Source organism: Pan troglodytes, chromosome 15 (assembly GCF_028858775.2).
Source record: "Pan troglodytes isolate AG18354 chromosome 15, NHGRI_mPanTro3-v2.0_pri, whole genome shotgun sequence".
NCBI classification, from domain to species: domain Eukaryota; kingdom Metazoa; phylum Chordata; class Mammalia; order Primates; family Hominidae; genus Pan; species Pan troglodytes.
In genome coordinates, this window is record NC_072413.2 from 35,815,027 (window position 1) to 35,840,554 (window position 25,528).

At 49.4% G+C, this 25,528-nt stretch overlaps 2 protein-coding genes across 2 annotated transcripts in view; one reads left to right on the forward strand and one right to left on the reverse strand.

The window, feature by feature from the left end:
* Positions 1-6,244: 6,244 nt before the first annotated feature.
* On the reverse strand, positions 6,245-11,542 carry FOXA1 (forkhead box A1). Its single transcript, XM_001144389.8, has 2 exons — positions 11,155-11,542; positions 6,245-8,968 (listed from the first exon to the last, which is right to left on the reverse strand). The coding sequence occupies exons 1-2, from the start codon at positions 11,224-11,226 to the stop codon at positions 7,625-7,627; spliced, it is 1,416 nt and encodes a 471-aa protein (XP_001144389.5). The 5' UTR covers positions 11,227-11,542; the 3' UTR covers positions 6,245-7,624.
* Positions 11,543-11,894: 352 nt separating this feature from the next.
* Positions 11,895-25,528, forward strand: part of TTC6 (tetratricopeptide repeat domain 6) — a 248,209-nt gene continuing 234,575 nt past the window's right edge. Inside the window, exons 1-2 of the mRNA XM_054665996.2 lie at positions 11,895-12,275; positions 22,909-22,988. Coding sequence (XP_054521971.2) covers positions 22,956-22,988 — 33 coding nt within the window. The 5' untranslated portion in view covers positions 11,895-12,275; positions 22,909-22,955. The remainder of the gene's footprint in view (positions 12,276-22,908; positions 22,989-25,528) is intronic.

Sequence of the window (25,528 nt, forward strand, 5' to 3'; positions counted from 1 at the left end):
CTCAGCCAGGGGCGCAGGGCGGCCCTTCTGCCCAGCGCGCCCCGGGCACCAGGGATGGCTTCCCAGCTGGAGGCCGGGAGGGAGGAGAGTAAATACCCATTCTGCGGGGGCCGCCCTCGGGGGATGGTTGCGAAGGGAGAAACGAAAAATAAATCAGACAAGAGAGCCGTCCCGCCCCTCCTCGCCCGGTCCTGGCGGGCGGCGCCACTGGTCCTGCAGCCTCGGGCGTGCCCGCGCCCCCCGAGCCCAGGGGGCGTCGCAGCGGGCCGGGCGGGCCAGGACTGAGCCTGTGTGCGGGTCCCCAGGAGCGCTGCTCGCCTGCCAGCCCCGCCCGGCCGGGCCCCTCCGGCGGGATAGAGCCCTGCTTTGCTCTTTTCGTTGGCCAAGCACAATTGTGTTATTGGAGATAATGAATTCAATCCCCATCAAAGGGCATTAGGCTCGCCCGGGGCCTGGAGTTGCTGATGCCTTTTTTTTTTTTTTTTTCAAACCAGGAATGAAAGGCTGAGGGGAAAAAAAAATTCTCTGGGGGAGCCTTTCCCCTGATCGCTGCTTTTGAAGTGAAGGGGCCCGGGCATTGTTGTTCACCTCGCGGCCCATACGGCTGAAGAAAGCCTGGGCTTTTGATGGGCTGAGAACCGCCTCGGCAATGAGCACTCCGTCGGGCCGCGCGGCCTGCGGGCAGCATATGTCTCGGGGCACCCGGGCACCGTCTGGCGGGTGGGGCCCAGGGCCCGGTGGGGAGGGGGTTCCGCCCGGGAGTTCGGGGCTGGAAGGAGGCCGGCACCCGGCGGCGGGGACCCTTGGGCTTCAGGCCTCCGGCCAGGGATCTGCCGTTCCTCCCGCCCGCCTGGCGTAGCGCAGGAGATCCACCTGTGTGGCTGATGAGCCCGACTGGGAGGCCGCACAACTCTTTGGGGGCGAGGGTGGGAAAAGCTGGCTTCTCCTTGAGGGCAAGGAGCGGGCTGGTCTTTATTTTTAAGCACTGGGACCCAGCATCTAAGGTAACTGGCTCAGCTAGAGATTAATGAGTCTGAGTCCGTGAAGGTGTGCACTCGTCAAGAGGCCTTCGTGCGACACGTAGTTAGGACTTTTCACCCGTGACTCCGCACATAGCGCAGCGCGGCGGAGCTCTCGGCCCGGGGTGGGGTGGGGGGGCGGACACTTCGCTGCAGGAGCGCGGCCCGCTCCGCCAGAGGGGCAGTTTCTCCGGCGTCCGCGGCGTCTGGCTGCGCAGTTTGTGCCCAGGACCGAGCATTAGCATCAGGTCACCTTTTCTAAAACTTGTTTCAGGCATTTAAGTTTACTTTCAGTGCCCCCAATGTGAACTTTCCCCACCTCGATTCGCTCCCCCACTCCTGGTCCGCCCCAGGGCTCTTTGGCCCAAGGGTCAGCAACCAGAGCTGTTCGGTTCCCTTCCCTGCCCTCCCCATCTCCAACCCCCTCCTCCCCTCCGCTAAGGATCCGGGTTATCCGCCCCATTAATATATTAGCCAGGCATGACACAAAGGAAGCGCGTGTCAGCAGAAGGCGGTGTGACTCCTGGGAGAGGCAAGGAAACCTGGACGAGGCCCTGCGCTACAATACGGCTCATTGCGGCTTGAGCTCATGAATCGGCCTCCACCTGCGAAAAGCGGCGGAGGACGCAGCGGTAGTTGGCGCCCAGGGTTGAGCCGCTGTTGGGTTACGGGTGTATAGCTGGACTGCGGTAGTGAAGCACAAAGCCCCCAAGTGGGACCCAGAGCTAGGGGAACGTTCCAATAATATCCTAGTCACCTGAATCATGCAAAGAAATTCCGCTTTCCAGGAGCACGGGACTAGGAGGGCGCCTACTTCCTCCCTGGTGCATAATGGGCCCTTAAAATTAAATATACAAAGGATACAAACCGCCGCAGAGCTCCTTAAAGTCTTTTCATTAAATTGTTTGTGTTTTAAAACAATCTTTGGCGTAAGAGAGAGAAACCAGAAAACTGACCCGGGATATGAGCAGGCAAGCAAAAGAGTAACAAATGTACTCCTTTTAAAAAGTGTGTGTGTGTTTGGAGGGGAGGGGCGGGGGGATTGGCTAAGGAGGTTTCCAATTTAATTCATTGTTCCCAATTTGCAGGCAATAGCAATGCTTTGGGGGGAATTTCCAGGTTGTTTTTTTCTTGGTTTCAGAAATTAAAGGAAGAGAAAAGAAAAAGCCCCTGATGTGTAATCTTGAAGGGGAGTTGAGAGACGTAAAAAGTTAAACCAAGGCAACCTCACACTTAAATTCTGAGTCAGGCCTGCCGTTGGTGTCACTGGCCTGGTTCTTGATTTCGCCAGTGACTTGACCCGCATTCCACCTGGATTCTGATGTATTCGAGCACGATTCTACTTAAGCCCTTTCCTTCCTGGATTTTGAGGGAGAATATCTTGCCTCTGTCCTGTAGGTTGACTGGAACATAGAGAACCCCAAAAGATCACGGAGTGGCACCCAGAAAAAGGAGGGCTCCTTATTTCCCGGGACTGCAAGGGGGAGGAGTGCTTACTCTCACCATGTGCTTTGCTCTTACACTGTAGTCACAGCTAACATAATTGGAGAAATAAGGAAGTTAAATAGAAAAAGAAAGGTGGCAAGTGAGGATTTCCCCCTTGTCAGGTGTTTTAAAATGTTTATAACAGGAAAATTCATGCATTTTACAAGTTAAAATTGAATGGCATGGGTATTTTCCAGCCCCAGATTGCTTGGTAAAATGATGGTGGAGAACAAAAAGGTGAGGGCTGCAATCCTAGCTGGCCAAAGTTCAAAGAACCATGCTGGGCTGGGGCTAAAAGAGAAAAACCAATGGAATTATTATGCCCCCAAACTTAGCTATTTGGAAGAAAAAACACAAGATTTAAGGTAATCTGTTGTTAAATGTTATTTGGATACACTAACATCGTGGATGAAAATAAAACTTGTGTAAGTGGCTACTTTAAGAAACGCTTTACCTTTCCAAATCAATTCTATTTATAAACAGGAAGATTGTGAAATATTCACGTTTTTTTCATTTCATTTTCTTACATTCTTACTCTCATGAGAATCTATTGATTCTAACGATTCTTTCAGTTTGAGAAAAATTTGTTTTTAAATTTCAGCATAATTTGATTACCTATTTAGTTCTAGGTATCTTTAAAACAATCATCTTTTTGCATATAACTATCTTGGAGTAATTAGGCATGCTCTTAACTCCATTTAGTTGCAAAACACACTTTATTACAATTCAAATAAACAATCGGTATTTAATTTTTGAAGGCAAAATATTTCCTACAAAGGTATAAAATGTCTACTGACTTATTTAAGCTATTTTATTTTTCAACGAATTTTTTCCTGTTGACATTGAGGGATCACATTAAAATACATTATAGCTAAATGTTCTACAATATTACTGCTAAATCAACAGAAAACCAATTGATCTTGAGGAAAGGTTAATTAATTTGGGTGACAGGTCTTCTACTTTCGCCAGCATTGGAAGGAATTTGTATTGATCTCGGCAGTTTTTTGCAAAGAAACTTAAGCATGTTTGTGGAATTGAGACCAATTTTTTAAAATGCCAAAACAAGGGCTTACATTTTTATCACTTCAGGACTTCTTTTCTGTTATGGCTCGTTCAAATCTGTTAGACTTCTAAGAAATATAATGTTTTTTATGCTTTCAGTGAAATCAATTAAGTATCTAGCCTTCAGAAAATGAAAACAGAGGTTGGGAGCTTTACTAGGATCTTGTTTGTTTTAATCCCTCCTTCCCTAATAATTCTCATCAGTTTATCCTGTATGAGGGGGATCACAAAGGGACAATGGAAATTAAATTTTGCCTTCGATGTAAACACTGTATTAGCCACCATGTAGAAAATGGACGGAGCTGCCTTCTATTTCCGAACACTTGTGAGTTGTTTAGTTTTTGCTGAATAGAACTGGTGAGCTTTTCTTCTTCCCTATCTTTGGTTCTCTTTTTGTCACCTTAAAAATGTTTCATACCTGCCCTTCCTAAATGCAAGGTGAGAGTAACAATTGCAGCTCCCCTCCCCTGTCCTATGCTCACTCCCAAAACATTTGTTTTTTTCTTTTTTGTAAAAATGTTTGCTCGGTAGCGTTGGTGGGTCCGAGCGCCACCGGAGCTGTACACTTGGGTCAGGAGGAAGGCTTTCCCTCCTCGCCCCCTCCCTCCCCTCCCCGGGGACCCCTCCCCCATCTCGGGCGAAATTCCTAAGACCAGCGAGCAGGAGCACCGCGGCGGGACGGTCAGCAGCCCCTTTCCGGCCCTGGTCTTCGGGAGCTGGCGAGGTGAAGAAATGTGGAAACACCCAGACGAAAAGGGGATGGGGTGGGGGTCGCAGGAAGGCGGCGCGCTCAGGCAGGGTCTCCGCACTCCCTCGGAACCACAGATGTTTTCTTCCTGACCCAGGGGCGCGGCGCCCCAGCCCGGGCGCCCGGGTGTTTGTGTGTCCGGGTTTCCGAGGAAGGGATTACGCAGCGGGAGCAGCCGCGGCAACGCGGGCCGCCGGGGCCGCAGGAGCCGTAACGAGGGGGCTGGCCTTCTTTGTTGACTTTTAGGTCCCGGGCTCAACAGGAGATTTATTCGCTAGGAAGGGAAAATGCCCAAACAATGAAGAACTATCTGCACTTGTCACCTCGAGACGCTTGCTGTCCTGCTCTGTCCGCCTTCCCTGGCAACCAGCTGTCCTGGCCGCCAACCCGCGCGCGTCCTAACGCGCGGGTGGCAGGTCACATCGCCCAGAGGTGGCGGAGTGTGCGGTCTGAGAACTGCGAGAAGCCCACAAAGCAGGGGCTGGGCCTGCAGGCTCCCCGCGGTCCAGCTCCCGAGGCAGGTCTCCAAAGTGCCCCCGTCCCCCGCATAACTAGAAAATGTCTCCGGCAAGTAACAGAGCAAGAGCTAAGGCCAACTTAAGCTTGGTGGGGTGAAGGCAAGGCGCTGATGTTTCTAATACGTTGAAAAGGAGAAAGGGAACATCACAGAGAGGACAGCACAGAAGTTAAACATCTTAGATTCAGTGGGGGCGGGATTCCGAGGCCCAAGCCCACGCCTTTATATTACATTTGGAAGCTGAATTTGCCAACGTTTGTTTACCTTATGTAAATAAGAGTAACTGTTGGGATTGGAAGCTTTTTCCTCTCTTTGGGACTTTGATGTCCTTCCGAGGTCTCCAAATTAGGGTTTGAAATTATTCAAACCAGTAATTTCCCTCCCCTCCTCCTTTCATTAACTGAAGTGAGTGGGGGTTTGGGATTTCTGGATTTTTCTCAAGTGCTACATGGCACCCTTTCTCTCATCTGGGGAGGCAATTACGCGATAATTAAGCGACTCACACGGCTCTTTTTATCTTGTCCGCGGTGTGGAGTGGGGCGATCAAAGTAAAGGCTGTCCAAGTTCAAGCCCTGGTGAGGATGGAGTTCATACACAAGGGCTCAGGCAGGCAGGCCTCTGCTTGAGCTGGTGTTGTTATTGTTGATGTCAATCCGAACAAGACTTACAAAGAAATAGGTGGACTGGAAAGTGAGCCTGCTATCAAAGGAGATTAATGATTTTGTGATCCCAAGCAACTATGGAGTGTGAAGTTGCATTTAAAAGCTCCTTAGGAGGAAACAAATTATCAACTTTAAGTTCTTAGGAACGACATTTTTAAATCAAAATTTAAAAAAATCTTCACAAAATGCAAAATAGCGGCTACCCTAAAATGTCCTGTCGGTACAACACTTCCCCTGCGAGAGTGAATTAACTCCCCTCCTCCCACCTCCTCCAGAGCTACCCTGATGGCTAAGTTTTCTCTTTTAATGAGAAGAGAGTTCATGAGTCTCCGTTGGAGACAACTTAATTCTATCAGCCACAGCTGATATTTTATTTTCATTGGAAGAATGCTCAGATAAAGAAAAGTGATACATTGGGGAAGGAGGAAAGGTAGTTAAATTAATATTTGATTTTGTAGTGAAAAGGCTCAAAGGAAACACAGAAGGCTTAAGCCGGTGTCAAAAAAAAAAATGAAGTAAACATCACTGGGAATAAAGAATCTTAAAAATCTCAACTCTTGGAATATTAAATCAACTTATACACTTTAATTTCTTTCACTCCTTTTTACTAGCTACACATTCATTATAACAACAGACAAAACAATTTTATTTTCATTTTTGTCATTTATATTCAGTTCTAGAATTTGAAAAATATCGTATTCAGAAATATTCACTTCGGATTTAGTTAAGTGAAAAAAAATAACAGAAATGCTCTTTTGTTAACATTTGATTTATTTAAAGTCCTTAACTGCAAATGATCAAGAACATTTTCCACGGCTTAAAATCTGGTATTATTTTTGTTATTTAAATCAAAATATTTTTAATTACAATCACATTCATAAAAATTAACAATTTAAGTTGTAATTTTAACCATCATTTAAAGCAATTTCAGCTGTAAAGAAAAAGAATAAACCATGCAATAAATTAACATTGAGAAAGCAAAGAAAAATAATAATGAAACCCGTCTGGCTATACTAACACCATGTCCAACTGTGGAAAGTGCATAACACTGGATGAAACAAGCACACGATGGCAATGATTAAAATGGCCACAATCAATAGGATTTTTGAATCTTGGACCACGTTTTGAAATCCAGCTCCCTATAACTTATCTCTCCTCCAACATTGTAATATTCCCTTTTACTGAAAAAAAAATTCTTTAAATGGTATACACTCATAGAAACTAATTTTATGTGTTATGTGACCTCAGAATGACATGACCATGGCACTCTGCAAAGCAAGAAGCAGAGTTCTTGAGGGCAATTCCTGAGGAATTGATTCCCAGGGCCATCTGTGGGTAGAGAGGACAAAGGGGTTGGGGTCCTTGTAACTTTCGGTCAAGCAACTCTTGAGAATGTATCATGTATATCACCTATCTATTACCTCTATATGTTATGTAAATATACGGAGGATGTCTACACATCTGAGCATGTGCATAATTAAGTCCATACACAATATACATGTATTTCATTTAAAGACATCTGCTATCTGCATGTATCAGAAATGTAAACTGAGAAGCAAATGGCTCTGATGTTTATAATCTGTTTATGTCTTGCTATATAACAGCAGTATTGTCTTTCAATACTTTTAAGAGCCTCTAGTGTATACTTGTTTCTTCACCATTTCAATTCTTATGGTTAAGAGTATTGCCACAGACCTGTAAACTCGTAGGGGGTCAGGTAAGGAGGGGGGAAAAGCACAAACAAATATTTTACAAACTTGACCATCTTCCTTTTTTGTTTTTTTTAAATAACCCTCCACAAACTAGAATGTCCGGAGGGGAAAGAGGGAAGAAAGAGAGGGGGGCAAGGAAGGAGGAGAATTTCATATATACACTTGTGGATCATTAAACTTCGCAGGAAAAAAATTGGTTTGGGGTTGTCTTTGTAGTAATACACACAATGAATTTTGAATACAATAATAAAGTAACAGTCTTTTGCACTGGGGGAAAGGTTGTGCATGAAAAATGAAATATAGTTGTTGGGATTTTATTATGCTGTTGTCGGTTTGGTTTGTGTGGTTTTGTTTGCTGTTGATTTTTTCTCTCTTGCTACCAGCATGGCTATGCCAGACAAACCCCCCAGTCCCGGGAGCTAGGAAGTGTTTAGGACGGGTCTGGAATACACACCTTGGTAGTACGCCGGCTCCAGGGCTGAGGGCTCGATGGGGCTCCTGGTGGTCACCGAGGCGCTGCCTAGAGGCAGGCTGGCGGGCAACGTAGAGCCGTAAGGCGAGTACTGCAGTGCCTGCTCGTATGCCTTGAAGTCCAGCTTATGCTGCTGCTCCGAGGAGGACATGAGGTTGTTGATGGAGAACGGGTGGTTGAAGGAGTAGTGGGGGTCCCCTTTCAGGTGCAGCTGGGACTCGTGGGGTGCCAAGCCGTGTGCCGGGTGAGAGGCGGGCACAGAGGCCAGCGCCCCGGGCCCGGAGCTTATGGGGGGCGCAGTTGAGGAGGCTGGAGTCTTCAACTCCGAGGCGCCCCCTGTCGCCGTCGCCCCACTGTGGTCCAGAGTCTGGGGGCTGGCGGCGGGCCCGGGGGCCGGGGCGCCCTCTAGCTGGCCGGTCTTCCCGTGCACACCCCGATGGAGGGGCGAGTCGGCGCTGGGGTTAGAGGCGCCAGAGGGGTCCTTGCGGCTCTCAGGGCCGCCCTTGGCGCCGCTGCCCCCGCTTCCGCTCCCGCCCCCGCCGCCGGCCCCCGGCTGCTTCTCGCACTTGAAGCGCTTCTGGCGGCGCAAGTAGCAGCCGTTCTCGAACATGTTGCCGGAGTCCGGGTGCAGCGTCCAGTAGGAGCCCTTGCCCGGCTTGTCCGGGGAGCGTGCCACCTTGACGAAGCAGTCATTGAAGGACAGCGAGTGGCGGATGGAGTTCTGCCAGCGCTGCTGGTTCTGCCGGTAATAGGGGAAGAGGTCCATGATCCACTGGTAGATCTCGCTCAGCGTGAGCATCTTGCTGGGCGCCTGCTGGATGGCCATGGTGATGAGCGAGATGTACGAGTAGGGCGGCTTGGCGTGCGGGTAGCTGCGCTTGAACGTCTTGGCGTCGCCGCCGCCGCCCGCGCGGCTGCGGCCCAGGTTGGACGGCGCGTACGCCATGGGGCTCATGCACGGGTTCATGGCGGCCGCGTAGGGGCCCAGGCCATTCATGGAGGCCGCCTGCTGCGCACCCATGGCGCCCATGCCGCTCGGGCTCAGCGCCGTACCCATGGCCGTCACGCCGGCCGCAGTCATGCTGTTCATGGCGCCCGCCGAGCCCCCCGGCATGCCGGCTACTGCGCCGGGACTCAGGCCGGCCCCTAGGCCCGGGTTGGCATAGGACATGTTGAAGGACGCCGGGGTCATGTTGCCGCTCGTAGTCATGGTGTTCATGGTCATGTAGGTGTTCATGGAGTTCATGGAGCCCAGGCCTGAGTTCATGTTGCTGACCGGGACGGAGTAGGCCTGGAGTGGAGACAGCGAGTGAAGAAGCCCCGGAGGGCGGGGTTAGTGGTGGGCACTGGAGGGCGGCCGTCCGGGACCTAACCCGGGGGCAAGTGCAGAGCACTTTGCAGAACACGGGACGCCCCCACCCGGGGCAAACGGCTAAGCGCCCTCCCCAGACCGAGCAAAGATGTCTTGCACGGCAGGGGGAAAATCCTAGCGCGGCAGGCATGAAAGATAAACGCTCACAGAAAATATGTCCCCAGGAAGATGTGTAATCGCCTTACACGCCAGGCTCAGGGGCTGGCTTCCAGGGCCCCCTCATCGCCTCCTCCATCCACGCCAGGCGGTATCCCAAGTCTCCACCCCAACCAGCCTCGGCAAAGCGCCCTTTGGGGGGAAATCGTTGATAGAGCAAATCACCTATGGACATGGGACCCCCTGAATCATTTGTTTCCCAACAAGTGGCTTTATTGTCCTAGGGGTTTTTGCCTGTGGTGACTTTTTGTTGTTTATTGTATTTAGAAGTAGTGTTTTCTACCTGCTTGTAGCAACTGTAATGTTAAAAGGGAAGCAAACTCAGAGTTAAATAAGTTTTGGAAAAATAAAACTAAAAGTAGATCCATAACAGAAAGGGCTGGGAGGGGGGTGCTATAATAATCTCAAAGTGCTATATGCATTTTATTTTAACATGACTTTACATGTACACCTTTGCAAGCTATTTAGAAACTCACATTAATTTTGTCACCACTTTACAGTCCCCTGTTTGAAAAATTTGGTGACACAGTTTGTCAAAATAAATCTTTTTTTTTCACATGCTGATGTTGCTGCCGATGATTTCAACGCCTGGCTTTGAAATTCCGTGAGTAGTCTTGAATAATTTAAAATTCGAAAATCAAATTCTACTTATTTTCTCTTAATGCTATTGTATTTCCTAATTCTCAGCTTTAACATGTAAGAAAGTACTTTCGCTAGGGGTCTAATTGAATGGTGGGGTCGAGATGACTGCGTCAGAATTAAATCTCTGGAAGACCTCTGAGCTCCTTTTAAAATCATCAACAAGCGAAAATCCTTATCAATAGCGATGTGGGAATGCATTAGGTACAGTATTTTAAACATACAAAACCTAGGCATATTAAAAAGCACTCCTCTGGTAATTTAATAAGGAATAATGATGTCCTTAAGTTTATTTTAATCAGCAAGTATGACTCAATTTGAAAATATGAGAACAAATAGATTTAAATAGGAACACCCGGTAAACTATGGTATGCAAATAAACTCAGAGGTAAACTTGTGAATACATAAATCTAAATAAGTCAGTTACCATCAAAATATTACGTGATCCTATATTTTTCTGTCCACGTCTTAAAAGTATTTTTTACCTTGGGGCTTTATTTTCTTTCCCTCTTCCCAAGATTATCCAAGGCAGTTCCAATACGCGTTTTCAATAATGGTAATTAAACTTTTGGAGGGTAATCGCCAGCTGTTTCCAGAAAAATACTTTTAATAGGTGGTAGTCCTCCCTGTAACTGGTTTTCCCTGTAATCCTTTTGTGCACATTGTAAAAATAACCCCCATGAACGTGCCACCAAGGGGACAATGAAGAGAAACAGGTTCTCGGCCCAGAGTTGTGAAGAATATTTTGGTCGCACTAGCGCCACCCAGCGGTTTTAGAGAAGGAGCACACTTCTCCCCAAATAGGGCTTTTGAAGAACAAGTTTTACAAAATTTAGAAATCGTTTCATTATTGAGACACCCAACTTGGCGGCAGAGCGCTTTAATCAGAAGACGTCTGCGAATTAAACGGTGGGACGAAGAGGTCGCCTTGTGGGTATGCTCCGGCTTTCTCAGAGTTGCTTCCAACTCGCACCGGCGCTCGCCCGCCCGCTGCACCCCGGGCCCGGCTCCTGCTCCCGCTCGCTGCTGGGAAGAGGCAAGCGCTTCCTAGAGCCGCTGTTTTCAAAGCCCGGAGTTTCCTAAAACTCCCTCTCCGGCTGCGAGAGTCGGGACAGAGCAGGGCAGCAGGTCCCGCTTCCAGGCCCGGCCAAGGCCCGGCCGGGGCCACACCGGCGGGCGGGCAGCGGTGGCACCGAGAAGGCGCCCCCGGCCCGCCTGCCTGCCTTGCCTGGCGCCCACCGCTCCCCGGCCTCCCCCGGCACGGGCTCCAGCGGCGCCCCACCGGCCGCCCGCCTCGCCTCGCCTCTCACCTCCTGCGTGTCTGCGTAGTAGCTGTTCCAGTCGCTGGTTTCATGCCCTTCCATCTTCACAGTTCCTAACATCCTGGAGCCACCCTGCCCAATACAACCATCCAGCCCTGTGCGAAGCGACGGGCGGCCGCGCGGCGCGGGGCGGGGGAGGGGAGCTGAGCAGCTGCAGTCACCCGAGCGCCCGCGCGGGCCCAACGCCACCCGGGCGAAGAGGAAGCCCAGAGCTGCGGGGCGCGGCGTGCGCGGCGGCGGCGGCGGCGACGGCGGCGGCGCGGCGGGCGGGGGCAGCGCCGGGGGCAGGCGGCTGCCGCGGAGCGCGGCGCCGGGGAGCGCCTCCGCGGGAAGTGAGCGGGCTGCCTCTGCGAGGCGAGTGCAGTTGAGCTGATGTGGATCTTACGTCGCTTGAGTGCCCACCTCCTCGTCCTCTCCCCATTTGTCCGCCGCACAAAGACGCTCGCACCTACAAAGCCCGAGGTGCACCTGCAAGGCGGCCGCCCGCCAGTCCGGCCGCCGCGCCTCCCGCCCCGCCGCGCCACCGCTGCGCGCGACCCCTCCCCCGCGACCCCTCCCCCAAGCGGGGCCCTCACTTTGTTTGCAAAGCAGTGTAATTGGTTTAGGCCCGGAGGCTAGGGAAAGAGGGAAATGGGGTGGGAGGGGGTGTAACCCCCTTTGGAAAAAGAAAAAATAGGCGGGGCCAGGCGGGCGGGCGGGCTAGGGCTCTGGATCGGAACCTCGCAGCCGGAGAAGGCCGGGGGCGGTGGCGTCGGAGACTGGGCTTAGAGACCTTGTGGGATAACTGACTCCGGGGTCCCTCCCCAGAGGTACACGCCACCTTCCGAGCGCGGGCTGCGGCCCAGTCTCGCGCCCCTCCTGCTCTTTGCTTCCTCCCTCCTGATTCCTGACCCAAAGTTCAACCCCGGGAGACTGGAGAATACAGCCTTTTTTTTTTTCTTTCCTCCTGAGAGCTTCAGACTAGAAAAGGGAAAAAGCCCCACTTTTGCTTCGTCACTAGAAACCGGGTCATCTGAGTCAGCCGAGCCAAGTGACGTTAGGCCGACCCGGGCCCCGGGCTAGCAGAGCGGAGGCGCTGCCACGAAACTCGTACCTGCGGCTAAGAGCAGGTGAGTCACAGCACCGGTTTATATCTTTATGACATAACTTTTTTTTTTTTGTTCCGCCTCGGTCCGCTCCTCTCCCCTTGTCATCTGTAGCGACCACAAAGAGGAAGAAACTGAGAGCAGATGTCTGTGTGATAGGGCAGGCGGACCCAAGTCGGGCCGTCCTCCCTCTGCCGGGCTCCTCCTCCCGCCCCCCTTCAGCCGCTTCAGGGAGTGAGCTGGAGACGACCGTCTGGTTTCTGATAGGAAAAGGTCAGGGGGAGGGGACATCTCCCATAACACGCGCGTTAGCTGGGAGAGCAAAGGCCTGGGCGCGGGAACGCATCTGCACTGCGAAAGAGATGCCAGGCAGAAGCCCGAGACTGCCCGCAGCGGCGCTTGGTCCTGTCTGTGACCCGGAGGGTCCGGGCTGAGATCTCAGGGGCTCGCTTGGTTCCTAATCGGTCCTGGACGTCGGTGGGAGAGTCTTCCCAACGCAAAGTCTCTTTACTCTCATGAGGCCCTGGGTGGTGGTTGCCCACTTGTCCTGGGAGAGAGAACAGCTGAAGTGACCGGGTGATAGGCAATTAGTTGGTGATAGATTGGGAGATGGTGCGTGTGTTTCTGAGTGTGTGACCGTTTGTATATTTCTGAGCATGTGTGACTGAGTGTGTGTGTTTCTGAGTGTCTGTGACCGTGTGTTTGTTGTACTGCCTGTAGAACCATTAGGTTTCCTTAAGTAACAATAAAATAAAATCTAAAGTAATTAAGAATCCGCAAAATCTTCTTGTTTTGCAAAGTTTTTAAAATGTTATTAATCTCATTTTAAGAAATGTGTTTTAACTTGTCTTCCAAACAGATACCTTTTTCCCTGTGCTTTGTTCTTTTAAATCTCTTTTACTTGAAATCTGGCAAGAGAATCACTTTAAATCCCTGAACCAAACAAATCTCTTAAGTCAGCAGGGGAGCAGAGAGGGTGAAGATGTGCAGTTAAGGAAATAAAAAAAGATAAAAGCATTGGATTACTTTTTTTTTTTTTACAAAAAGGGTGGGGGGGGGGTAGAAACGTCACATCATAAGGAAAGGAATGAGTGAAATTAAATCCACCTGGAACTCAGTAGGGCAGGAACCCTCCCTAATGCAGCCTGCTCCTGTGACTGCAAGTTGTCCCATCAGTTTGTGTAAATGTATCTGCGAATTGTGTGTCAGAAACTAATTCTTTTGTGCAAAGTTCCCATTAGTAGCTGACTTTAGTTCCATTTGTAAAGTATACGGATGCTTAGCTTCCTGGGCCTGATCCGGGGGACTTTCAGTGCTAATGAGCTTCCTTGTTCCTTCTGGAGGTGATTCTCCAATACCCTCTTGGCTCTTCAATAACACCAAGCAAGACTAGGTTATTTTCTACCGAGAGTAACAATTTATGGATAGTAATAGCTTTTATAGTGCACAAAAAAGTTGGTGCTTTAAGTAGGGGAAAAACACTGTCACCTTAAAGGGGGGGGGGTCAATTACAATATCAAATGTTCTTTTAGCCCACTTCCCAAACCTACTAAGTCTCATATTTTCAAAAAAAAAAAAATTGACTTAAGAAAAAAAAAATCCACTTTTCATAGCGTGATGGCCGAAGCGGAATTTCTCCTAGGCTTCTTCAAAGCCCAAGACCGGTGATGCAGAATGGACTCTGCCAGCTTCGGAGCCTTGATCCAGGTCAGGGATCCCAGGTTCGCAGCCGGGGGATTTCCACGAACACAGCGCCTCCTGTCGTGGAGAGGGAAAGCTGAATTTTCCCGCAGGCGCCTCCGGGGAGCACCGCCAGGCGATACTGGATCCGCACGCATCCCACAGTCAGGGATTTAGGTTCTTAGAGCCGAGGCCAAGATGGAAGGAGAGATGGCCGTTCGTCCAGCTCCCAGCCTCTCTCCATCTCAGTGGCCGCATTGCAAGATACCTAACAAATTTAGGAGGTGAGGTTCTAGTGTACCCAGATGCCAGCCAGTCACTTTCCCTGAGGTTTAAAAGCGAATCAGCAGGGTCGTGTTGGGTCTTTGACTTGGAAATGCATACATACATACATAAAGTAATGCCGCTGTCTGGGAGTTGCTGGCCAGTCGGTAGCCAGGTCCAGCGGCTGCAGCCTGCTCTTTTCCAACCTCTTTTCCCAAATAGGCACCTACACCATTGCAAACTGTGCTTTGCAAGGATTGTGCTGCTCGTTGGAGGAAACCAGGCCTGTCTTCATCTGTGGGGAGGATGGGTGGACTCGGGGCAGGGTACCCGCGAGGACAGGCACGTGGCGGCTCCTGCGGTGTCCCGGGTTAAACTTGCCTGTGTTTAAGACGGGTCTGCGACAGCTTGGGGCGGTCCAGGTCGCGGGGAGGGCGGGCTCCTCAAGTGGGGGATCCGCGGCAGTGAGGACTGTAGGGTGCGCGGGTACTCCGGGTAGCCGCCAGCGGAGGAAGCGGCTCCGCCCTTCCCGGAAGCTGCCCTTGCTACACCCGTGGGGCCTGCTCCCGGCGCAGTCCCGCAGTACCTGAGCGGCACTCGGTCCTTTGACCACGCTTGGCTGCCTCAGCTTACACTTCCCAGCAGGATCTGGCTGGGAGCCCCTTCCTCAGATATTCACCAGGCAGGTAGAAGCAGAGGGAGACGACGGCGAAAGGTGGAAGGAGAGGCCGCGGCCTCGGGCCTCGGGCCCCGGGCCCAGACGGCGGCCTCTCGCGGCGACAGGGTCCTTCCTATTTAGCAGGACCGCAGGGTGGGCAGACAGCAGGGCCTGGGCCGGCGGGGCTCTGCGGTGCCCATTCGAGTCTCTCCAGGGCTTCCCTCTGTGGCTGTCCCTCGCCTGCCCCCTTTCCTTGCCTACCCTTCCCTGGACGGGGTTGTTGTCAGGTGACGGCTTCAGCAACCCAGCCATGCTTGGTGTGGAGTGGTTCGAGTTCCTCCGCGGGCCCCCACCCCCCACCCAGATAAGAAGCTTAAGTCCTCCTTCTGCAGGAGAGAATCGGATGCAATGAAACTAAGACCTGTGGTCGTTAACGCGGTTCAAAGCCGACCCCAACTGGGACACGGCTCAGCTTAGAAGTGAGGAAGGCCTGGGACGCTGGAAACAAGGGGTCACACCTGCGTGTGCCTGGCCTTCGCAGGTGGATGTGTGCGCCGAGCTGGGGAAGGGGCCAGGGAGCCGCGAGACTGCGGTCCCCCGCGAGAGAGAAGTATGGGCCTGGCCAGAGTTCGAACTCCGTTCCTTCGCTGCCTTCCTTTTATTTTTCTTCCTCATCTTCCTTCCTCTCTCCCTTGGTTCCATCATTAAATCTTTAAGGGATTAATTCACAACTCTGTAGTAGGTAGGGGCCCTGGGACCACTTGACGGGCCTTTGCAGGCAGTTCTGTAGAGAGTCCTAACCCGTAACGGGCCTCAACCCCGGCTGTGTGTGCGTGTGCTTGTGTCTGTGTGTCTTTGTGTGTAAAAGCAACGCATAAACATACCCAGGGCTTTCACTTATTTTATTGAAGCAAACAAACAAAAACAGCCACTGGGTTTGTCTTTTCCCCTACTCCTGCCTGAGCGCCGCCGGGTTTCTGAGCTGCTCCGGGCGCGGACCTAGCTCACCCGCAGCCGGATGTCGGAGCCGGAGCTGCTCCCCACCCGGCCTCGCCCGCGGGCGACAAAACCGTCCCTCTGGCCACGGGAGAGCATCGCCTTGCCAAAATCAACTCGCATTTTCATGTATTCAAATGAGAAAGACTGAGAAGGGCGATTTCCCCTGCTGGGCAATCGACAGCGTTGGAAGGAAGAAGTGCCCCCTAGGGCCTCGCGGAAACGGGAACCAACCTCCCTCGAGGCCCCCGGAACCGATATGACGACCCCGCCCAGACCTGGGTCCCCGCGGCCGCGCGCGTCTCCCGCCGTTGTGGCCCCCGAGTTACTGACTTTTGTTCACACCGGTCAGCGCCTGTTGGAGGACGTGCTCAGCCCCAGCCGGTCCCTCCTCATCCAGCCGATCCCCCTCCTGGGGAGCGCGGTTTCTGCTCTGTGCTGCTGAAAGGATCCTCGGGCTTTCCCGCTCTACTTTAAAACCCCTAGGGCTAGGGGCCTAGGGGAGGGACTGGCAATGCACGCTTCACACAAAGAGTTGGAAAATTAGAGGGAAACGTGACACCTCTTAGGTATCCGTTAGAGCAGAAAGGACCTGAGCAGCTGAGGTCCTACTGCGTGCCACAGACTTGGCAGGGTGCTTGGAGATCCTGGCGTTTCCCCACCTGCTGCTCCTGTGTGCAAGAGCTGGGAGGCTGGAAACCTGGGCGAGGGTAGGTCAGGACCTCCATTCCTCTCCATCAGCAGAAGCCCGCGTTAATGCAGAGCAGTGATGGAAGCCGAGGGGCTTGGAAAAGTCAACTATTTCATCTCCTGCCTCAAGGCTGGCAGCTTAAATCTAAATCCTTCCTGAAGGGTCGACCAGTGTTTAGCTTCTCCGTCCCAGGCCGGCCAGCCCCCGCCAATCCACTCGCGCCCCTCCCCCCACACACCCAGGAGCTTTCCCACGGTCTCTCAGTTGTCCCTGGTGGTTTAGCTTTGGCTATTCATATGTGATTACCCTCAAATTACATTACATATTTAACAGATGCTTTAATAACAATCATATGTCATATCCTACACTTAGAAAGAAAATAAAAATATATTCTGCCGGAAGTTTTTCATTGTATCAGTTTTCTGATTTCCCCCCATATTTTGAAATTATGCTTTGGACTGCTGACTAATTTACTGGCATGCCTAGAGGGAGATTATCTTCATTACTTAAAATTCGATTGGAGAGCACTGTTGGGTGGCTGCTTCTGGGACTTCCAGCAGCTATTCCAAGAGCTAACATCAGAGGAAAGTTTTGTTTTAAGAGTTGTGCATTTGCATAAAGTTTTTTGATTTTCCTTGTTCTATGGACCACAGAGCAAAACTACTGCTTAGCTTACCTTGCAGTGAGTTTGCTTCTAAACAGAAACATTATGAAGCAGCCTCCTTGGCAGCATTTGCTTTTGCTGGGTTACTAGCAAGATTTGCAGGAACTCTGACCACTTTCTGAATGTTGTAATTTTGGTTGCCTACCAGAATCATGGATCAAAGTAAACAAATGCAGCAGCCACCACTGGACACTACCTGTGGTGGCAAGTCCAGAGCAGCCTCCTGGAGTCCCTGTTAAAAACTTTGCAGCCTTTCACAAACAACTGAGCCCTGCCCTCCTTAGGTCCACACCTTGCTCTGGATGCCTTGCCAGGTTCTTATCACACATCGACAGCAAATTCTATTTGTTTATTTTTCATTTTTTTCTCTCCCTTACTGGTCTAGTAGCTCCTTGAGGGCAGGCACTGCTGTGTCTCCTGCTGCCAGAGCAAAGCCTGTAGCATAGTAGACTTTGAATAAAGATTTGTTGAGTCAGTCAACTAACTAGCCCATCCCTGAGACTGGCCAGGTTAGCTTCAATCAGGGAAGAATTCCTGAGTCTAGAAACCATATCCATCACATCCAAAGTCCCCAAGTGAGAGGATCTGAGGGACTTGATTCAGCTCGGTGCACTAGGAAAACAAAGGTTTTGTGGAATGAATGGGCCGATGGACTGAGTGAAGAATTGGATGGGAAAGGTGCCCTGGCACAGCGAACAGGGTCTCAGACACCTGAGAACCTTGAGCTTCCAAACCCATTGGGTCTGGCTCTTACCCTGTCACCAATGCCTGATTTTAAGCAGTATAATCGGGTGGCATAACAAATAAATGCTCCCTTTCCTGGGCACCTGGACGTGGGCAGAATCAGCAGCTCGCTTTGCCCATATAGGGTGGTCAACGTGTGACCCAAAATCAAATATTTCACTTTTCCTCGCTGTAGAAAGGCAGCAACCACACCTTTCAATAGCAGATATTGACTAAAAGTTGAAGAACCCCACGAATTTTCTGTCAGGCAACACTTTTCACTAGGAGCTGGAAAGGAAACATTGGTGTTTAAATAATATGTTTAAATTGGCAAACAAATAAAGCCGAGCCCACGTAGTGAGAAGGAAAAGCCTTGCACTAGAGCTCTCTATTAGTCCGAGGCTGCGCACCCGGCTTAGAGCGCGCTGAGTGTCCGTTGGGGCCCCTGCTCTTGGGGGCGCCTGGGGCTCTGCGCGCCCGCGGGGCGGGTTTGCGCACCGAGTGTCACAGAAATGATCTTCCTCGGTACCGGCCTCTTAGCTGGCCGTGGCGGAGACAGCGCACTTGAAACTACCAGGCGTTGACCTTAATTGCCTCTCTGTCTTATATCATAAGATACAGAGTGTTTTATTCTACATAAGATACAAAGTATTTTAGTCTACACACTTGCCATGTGTAATGTAATGATTTCCTTAAAGGACCACCAATCTCAGAACCTGCAGTGTTGTGGCAAGGTAATAACTGGAGACCTCTCGTGTCATTTTTTCATCCTTAAATTTTATTTGCCACGAAAGCAGGAGTTGGGGGAGACGTTACAAGAGTAAACATGCCTACCTCCTCTTCTGGGCTGCTATCACTCGAGAAGGCACAAGGCTGTGCGATCCTCCGGCCGCATCTGGTGTCCTCGATGTTCCTCCCACCCCCACTGTCCCACCGGGTGGATGAACCCACTGAACCCACGGTTCAGCCGTGGCTCCGATGCGGCGGAGGATCTGCACCCCAACCTTCCTGCTTTCAGGTCCTCTTCTCCAAACTGCACCTTACCCCTGCCCCAGTCACCGCGGTGGGGGAGAGGGGGTCGGAACTTGGATCAAGCCTCACCCACCTTAGAGACTCAGGTTTCGAGTTTTAGCAGATCTGGTGTAGATTTGTTTTCTTTCAAATGCTTTCGAGGATGCAGTTGGTGGCATGGATCCCACTCTTCTCACCCCACTGGCCTCCTCCCGCCAAAATACCTTCCATTGTGAATTGCTGGTCTCCACTGACCTCCTCATGAACCTCTCCCTACACCCCCGCCAAGAGAAGTAGTTTCAATAAATAAAGCCCAGTGCTGGGGTTGAAGGTCAGTTTACACTGCAGCAGGAGCTTCACAAATTCCTGCAGGTGCTGGATGGGAATAAACCACCGTCCCAAGAGATGACAGAGAGAGAGAAGAAGCGAAGACTGCAGAAGCTGTGTGGAGATGCGGACCTGGCGTTAGGATTAGGGTGGGGCAGCATGGTTCTGACGCTGACCGCAGTGCTGCCGACCTCTAATATGCTAGGGAACCCAGCCAGGCCCTCTGTGCCTCCCTTTCCTCTTTTCCCAAGTGAGGAGCCTGGACCTGATGCCCGGATTCTGGCAATCGTCAGTTGTAGGAACAAAGTCTGGAGTAGTGGCTGGCATGAGAGTCAGCTCTGACGACCTCACCCAGGGAAATGAGGAACCCGTGTGAACCTAAGAAGGAAACTGCTATGGTGGTTGTGGTGGTGGGTGGCTCAGCTCCAGAAGTGGTGAAGCGACTTTCCCGAAAGGGAGGAAGACTCTGGGATAATTGGTACCGCAAAAATTTCCTTCCTTTTTGCTGAATATCTAGGTTTGTGGTATACGGTTTATGGTAAATTTAGGGCGAAAGCTTTCCTCCTTTTCACTGCCTGTCGTCTCCAAAGACAGCAGCAGCAGAAGAGACAGACCAACCTGTCCTCCCAATTTCCAAGCCCAGGCAAAGCCTCCTCAGCGAGGCGAAGGCTCAGCACTCTACACACTCCTCTCCCTAGGGCTGGCAGGCTCAGGCCACTTGTGTCTGAGGCTGAAGATCTCTGAGACTTTTACTCATTAGACAAACTTATTGGGGGTGTATTCCATGCAATCGACAGTGCAGTCAGACATGTTCAATGCAATTCCGGCTTGGAATCAGACCTGGATTCCAATCGAGATACTGCAGGGGACTAGCTCTCCCTGAGCCTCAGTTTTCCCAACTGTAAAATGGGCATGGGAGTACCCACCTCATACCAGTTGAGTGTAGAATGAGTATGCAATAAGTGGCAACAAAAAGAGCCCTCACAATTCTGGGAGCCTGAGAGGTGCTGGATGCTGGGACATGTAGTGGCAGGGGCTGCTGACCAGGTATGCCTCCTGTGCTTTGCCTTCTAGATCTTTTGCATGTTGTCACCATTCTCTGCGTTGTCGCAGTTCCTCCAAGCTACAGTCCAGGAGGAGAAGGGAGCTCTCCCATGGGAACTGGGCCGCCGGGGGGCGGAGTCTCAGTGTCCACCAGGACCCTGCCTGGAATTTCCTAATTTCCTTGACTGGTGGAACTACTCTCCACCCAGTCAGTGATGGATGACAAAAGAAAAGCACCATCCGAAGGAGATCCAGAGACTGCATCAAGTTCACATTAAGGACCTTCTGGGGGAAGGTGGTTCAAGGGGAGAGGAGATGAGAGGTCTTGAACCTCCTACCCTTTAGGTCCTTCTGAACCAGACTGGGGTAGCAGAACACATTGTCCCTTCCTCCCCCTAGGCGAGAGAGGGAGGATGCCTCCCCAAGAGTTTGCCTGTGCCTTTCCTGGGCTCCTGAGAGTATTGTCGGAGCCCGCCTGAATTTACTAGCTGAACTTATAGGCGTTGGGTGTCTGGGCATGCCTCTCTCAGAGACCCCGATCATCGCCCTGGCTATGTGTACCTCAGGCAAACACGGGGTTGTGGTTTGGATCTAGGAGGCACCCGGTAAGGAGAGGGGAGATGAGGAAGAGGAAGAAAATGAAGTCTGGGCTTCTGAGAGGCCAGTCCATCCTCAGCACCTGAACTTGGGGAGAACTGAGATGAGAAAGCAAGACTCTTGATTTCACTTAGACACTTTCTCCTTCCTCCTCTGCCCTTCTCATGGACAGTAAGGACCACTTATGATTCATTTAGAGAAGTATACTTAGACATTTTCTAAAATCCTGAAAACCCAAGATGTCATTATATCAAGGAAGCTTTAGTTGCTGTCTTCAAAAATTATTTGATTTAAATTCCCTAAAAGTTTCTTCCTGGGAGTTGAAGTCCACCTGAAATGAAACGAGCATGCTGGGCTTATGGTGTATGCTTCAAATATTAAAGACTTAAATGTTACCTTGCATGTGCAAGAAAGCTTAGTGGGATGCTAAAGTTTAATTAAGGCAGACAATATAGTCTGTGAAAAGACCAAATCACAGAGGGGCTTCAGTGATTTGTCTGCTCAGATATAGATATGTCTGCTCAAGTGAAGACCAGAAATTGATTAAACCCTCCTATTGATGAAGTTTGGAAGGGCTGCAGTTCAGCTGTGGATCCAGGACTCTGTCATGAGAAATGTCCCACAAATTTTAGACAACGAGTTTGGATGGGCTAAGAAGGTCCTGCATAGCAGCTTCAGTAAGTTTCTGAATTCTGCTTCACTCAGTAATCGGGATCCGGGTGGATAAAATAAAATATTTCCTTCACTGGAAAACAGAAAAACAACACATCTTCAAAGCTTATTAATTTTTCTTGGATTGGTATGTGGGTGAGTGAGTATGGGGGAAGTGGGATGGTACACAGAAGTCTCAGGCAGTGATCTCTGGCTAAATGCAGCTTCTGTTTTTACAGCTTACTTGGGAGAGCTGTTAGTTTTTCTAAGCATAAACCAGGCATTGGTTCTCTAAGCTCAATGTTTAGGCTACAAAGCACATACAACAGTCTTACATATCTACCTTTAGAAAAGGAATGTCTCTGACCTCAAACTCAGCAAAATCTCTAGTGTATTACCATAGCTGGAGAATATCTAAGCAAAGCCCTTTGGAGGTGTAAAGTGTAAATGGAATGCTAAACATCAGCTACTACCTCCAAGAAAAATAAATCCTTAATTCCTGGCCAAGTACACCTGCTTTAGACCAGGCTCATTAGTGTTATTTGTATCTTTTCTTTTTCAAATGGATAGTTTTATTCACAGGTTGTTTTTTTTTTTCTGTCTGCTCAGTGCTTGCTATTTTTATCCTGCCTTAAGAACCCCCGAGGTCATGCCCCAGTGCCAGACTTCCAAGGTGCTCCAAAGAAGAGTGGTAGCTGACTTCCCAGGGGTCCATTTCTGAACTCCATAAGCTTAGATGTTAGAACCCCGTTGGAGTTTGGGATCTGGAGGGAAGCTTGGCAGATGTTAATTAGGTTACCATGGGTAAGGTGGGGTGAGCAGGTGCTTGAAGAAGTCTGGAGGTAATCAATGCCAGGGAGGACCCTAAGGCAATGGAAGGTGTCTCAATATGTTCATTTCTGTGGATCAATGGCAGTACAGGCAACTTTTGGTAGGGGACTCTGCGGGTTATTCTCTGTTATACTCTTTGGCTGCCCCCTTTGCCTACTTCTCTTTAGGCCACGTTACTTAGTCTTCCTTGCCTTTGGACTTACGAATGGGTTTGACCAATGGAGGACAACGGTGCAGGACTGAAGGGCAGGAGGGTAGAGTGTTAGGAGTACTTAGGCTTCCTGCTTTCTCCCTGCATCACTGTGGTTTTGTCCTTTACTTCCCCTCTCTGTCTCCACAGTCCCATCAGCAGCTCCTCTTCCACAGCTTCAGCTCTCGCCAGTCTCTGTTAACACCTCCTTTTCCCCCGTTGACCCTTCAGATCAAAAGTGTCAATACCTTCCTAATATTGCTAGACCTTGAGTGACTCATTTTCTCTTGTTAGTTCCCTTTAATCCCACCTTCAAATTTTTTTCCCTAGGAAAACCCTTTCCTGTGTGCCATCTGTTTTCTGTGGGGCCCTGAGTGATGAGGAGAGGAACAAGGATTCATGGAAGTGAGGTATGATGTCTTCAGTTCTTTCCAGTTCATCCTTATCCTGTAAGTCGTCAAAAGGCTCTACTCCTTTCCTGTCACCATCTTGGAGTACAGCCATGAAGGCTCCAGGATTTCTGTGGTGGCTGGTTTCTACAGGAAAGGCTGCCTATGGGTCTAGCAGGAAAGCACACTCTGAGTTTATTTGCATTACATTTGCCATTTTAATTTGCTGATTTGCATTTGACATAATTGTTAAAGTAACTGATGCTAAAATAAAATATTGATAGTATCAAGTTTTTTTGACTTAGGTTACAAAGCACATACAACAGTCTTGCATATCTACCTTTAGAAAAGGAATGGCTCTGACCTCAAACTCAGCAAAATCTCTAGTGTATTACCATAGCTGGAGAACATGTAAGCAAAGCCCTTTGGAGGTGTAAAGTGTAAATGGAATGCTAAACTGAGCTTTGCTATAAATCAGGGACTGAGACTTTTGCTAGTGGTGAATTGTGTTAATAGAAGCAGACACTAAACTAGGTCCAGTGACCGAGGGGCTCATGGGAAATGTCCTTGTGTGTTCCCCAAGGCCTCAGCATCTTTGGTTCCTCATCTCTAGAACATTAAGTCTAGAGCTCAGTCCTTTTCAGGTCTGTGTCTGGCAACAACTCAGTCTTGACTAGTGCTAAACCAGTGACATTATTTAGGTGTGACCATCAATGAGAATTCTATGTGCCAACATTGTGCTAGATACTAAAGATACTAAATTGAAGACAAGATTCTGCCTTCCAAAGATTAAAACAATGTTTCAATATTACTATTTGAAAAATTTGCATACTTCTATGTAGGAAAAGTTCATGAAAGTAGAATTTCTGGGTTAAAATACATGCAAGTATTTAGTCTTTTTTTTCTTTCTTTTTCTTTTTTTGAGACAGGGTCCTGCTCTGTTTCCCAGGCTGGAGTGCAGTGGTGCAATCATAGCTCACTGCAGCCTTGGACTCCTGGGCTCCAACAATCCTCCCACCTCAGCCCCAAGGTAGCTAGGACTATAGGTGCGTGCCACCATGCCCAGCTAATTATTAAAATTTTCTTGTAAAGGTGGAGTCTTGCTATGTTGCTCAGAATGCTATATTTAAGACATTTGAGATATTTTGCTATATGATATCTAGCAGGATGCCCTCAGAAATCTATGAGTAATCCTGTTTCCTCACTCCCATGCACATACTCTTACTAACTTTGTAATTTGATTGATGAAAATTGCATAACATTGTTTTAATTTGTATTTATGAGATTAGTTGAGTTGAATATTTTTATATCTCTATTGGCCACAATAGTTCTTCTTTTTGGAACTGCCATTCACACCTTCATTAGCCAATTGAAAATTTGGAGTGTCTACTTCTCATCTACAGAATATTGATCCCATGTCTGCTATAAATATTGTGAAATTTTTACCAGGTTTTTATTTGCATTTCAATTTTATTTTTAAATGCATAATGCACATGTTTCAACAATCGGTATTTTTATTTATAGTTTCTGCCTTTTATGGTTTAGCACTTACAAGTTTTTTGTGTGTGTGTGTGTGTGTTTTTTTGTTGTTGTTGTTTTTTGAGACAGGATCTCATTGAGGCACCGAGGCTGGAGTTCAGTGATAAGATCCTGGCTCACTGCAGCCTCGACTTCCTGGGCCTAAGCAATCCTCCTACCTTAGCCTCCTGAGTAGCTGAGACTATAGGTTCATGCCACCACACCTGGCTAATTTTTTTTGCCAGGTGAGTCAGGGTTTCACTATATTGCTCAGGCTGGTCTTGAACTCCTGGGCTCAAGTGATTCTACTGCCTTGGCCTTCCAAAGTGCTGGAATTACAGGTGTGAGCCACCAGTGCTTGCAAGCCTTATCTACACAAAATCAAAATCTTTCATCCAGTTGGAACTTATTTTGTGCACAATATGAAGTAAAGACATGATTTTAATATTTTATTTCCCAAGTATATAAACCTTTAGGTGGGCCCTAATTGTGGGCAGCCTCAAATTCTCTTTGGAGAACTGTGTTCGGACTTTGTTCTGTGGTGATACATCAAAGGTGTGGGAGCTGGAAAGTCACACTGGCCCTGCTTTCACTCATACTGTAGTGAACTACAGGGGGCTTTGAAGCTGGGTAGCAAGAGGACTGGTGGGTGGTGGTTGGAAAGTGGCAAAAGCTAGAGGAAATCATAGTGTTTCAATGACTACTTGAATGATTTTATGCTGCTCTTTTGAGTCTAATTCCCCTCTCTTTAAGATGTACTTGAAGTATTAACATTTCCATATGAAGGCATTATAATATCAACAAGTTTGAAATACCTTTAAATCAATAACTAACTCCTCCTCCTCCCACATTTTCTGTCTCCCACTCTCACCTTTTTAAAATGAAACTAGATCTGCCAGGCACAGTGGCTTGTGCATGTAACCCAGGCACTTTGGGAGGCAGAGGTGAGAGGATTCCTTGAGCCCAAAAGCTCAAGCCTGGGCAGCGTACAGACCCCTGTCTCTACAATATATGTATGTATGTATATATATATATATATATAT

What these genes read in the sequence shown, in the direction of transcription:
- FOXA1 (XM_001144389.8), bottom strand. Translation starts at nt 11,226, where the DNA reads ATGTTAGGAACTGTGAAGATGGAAGGGCATGAAACCAGCGACTGGAAC. An exon ending in ACTACGCAGACACGCAGGAG is followed by an intron (nt 8,969 to 11,154) that starts GTGAGAGGCGAG and finishes TCTCCACTCCAG; the next exon opens with GCCTACTCCGTCCCGGTCAG.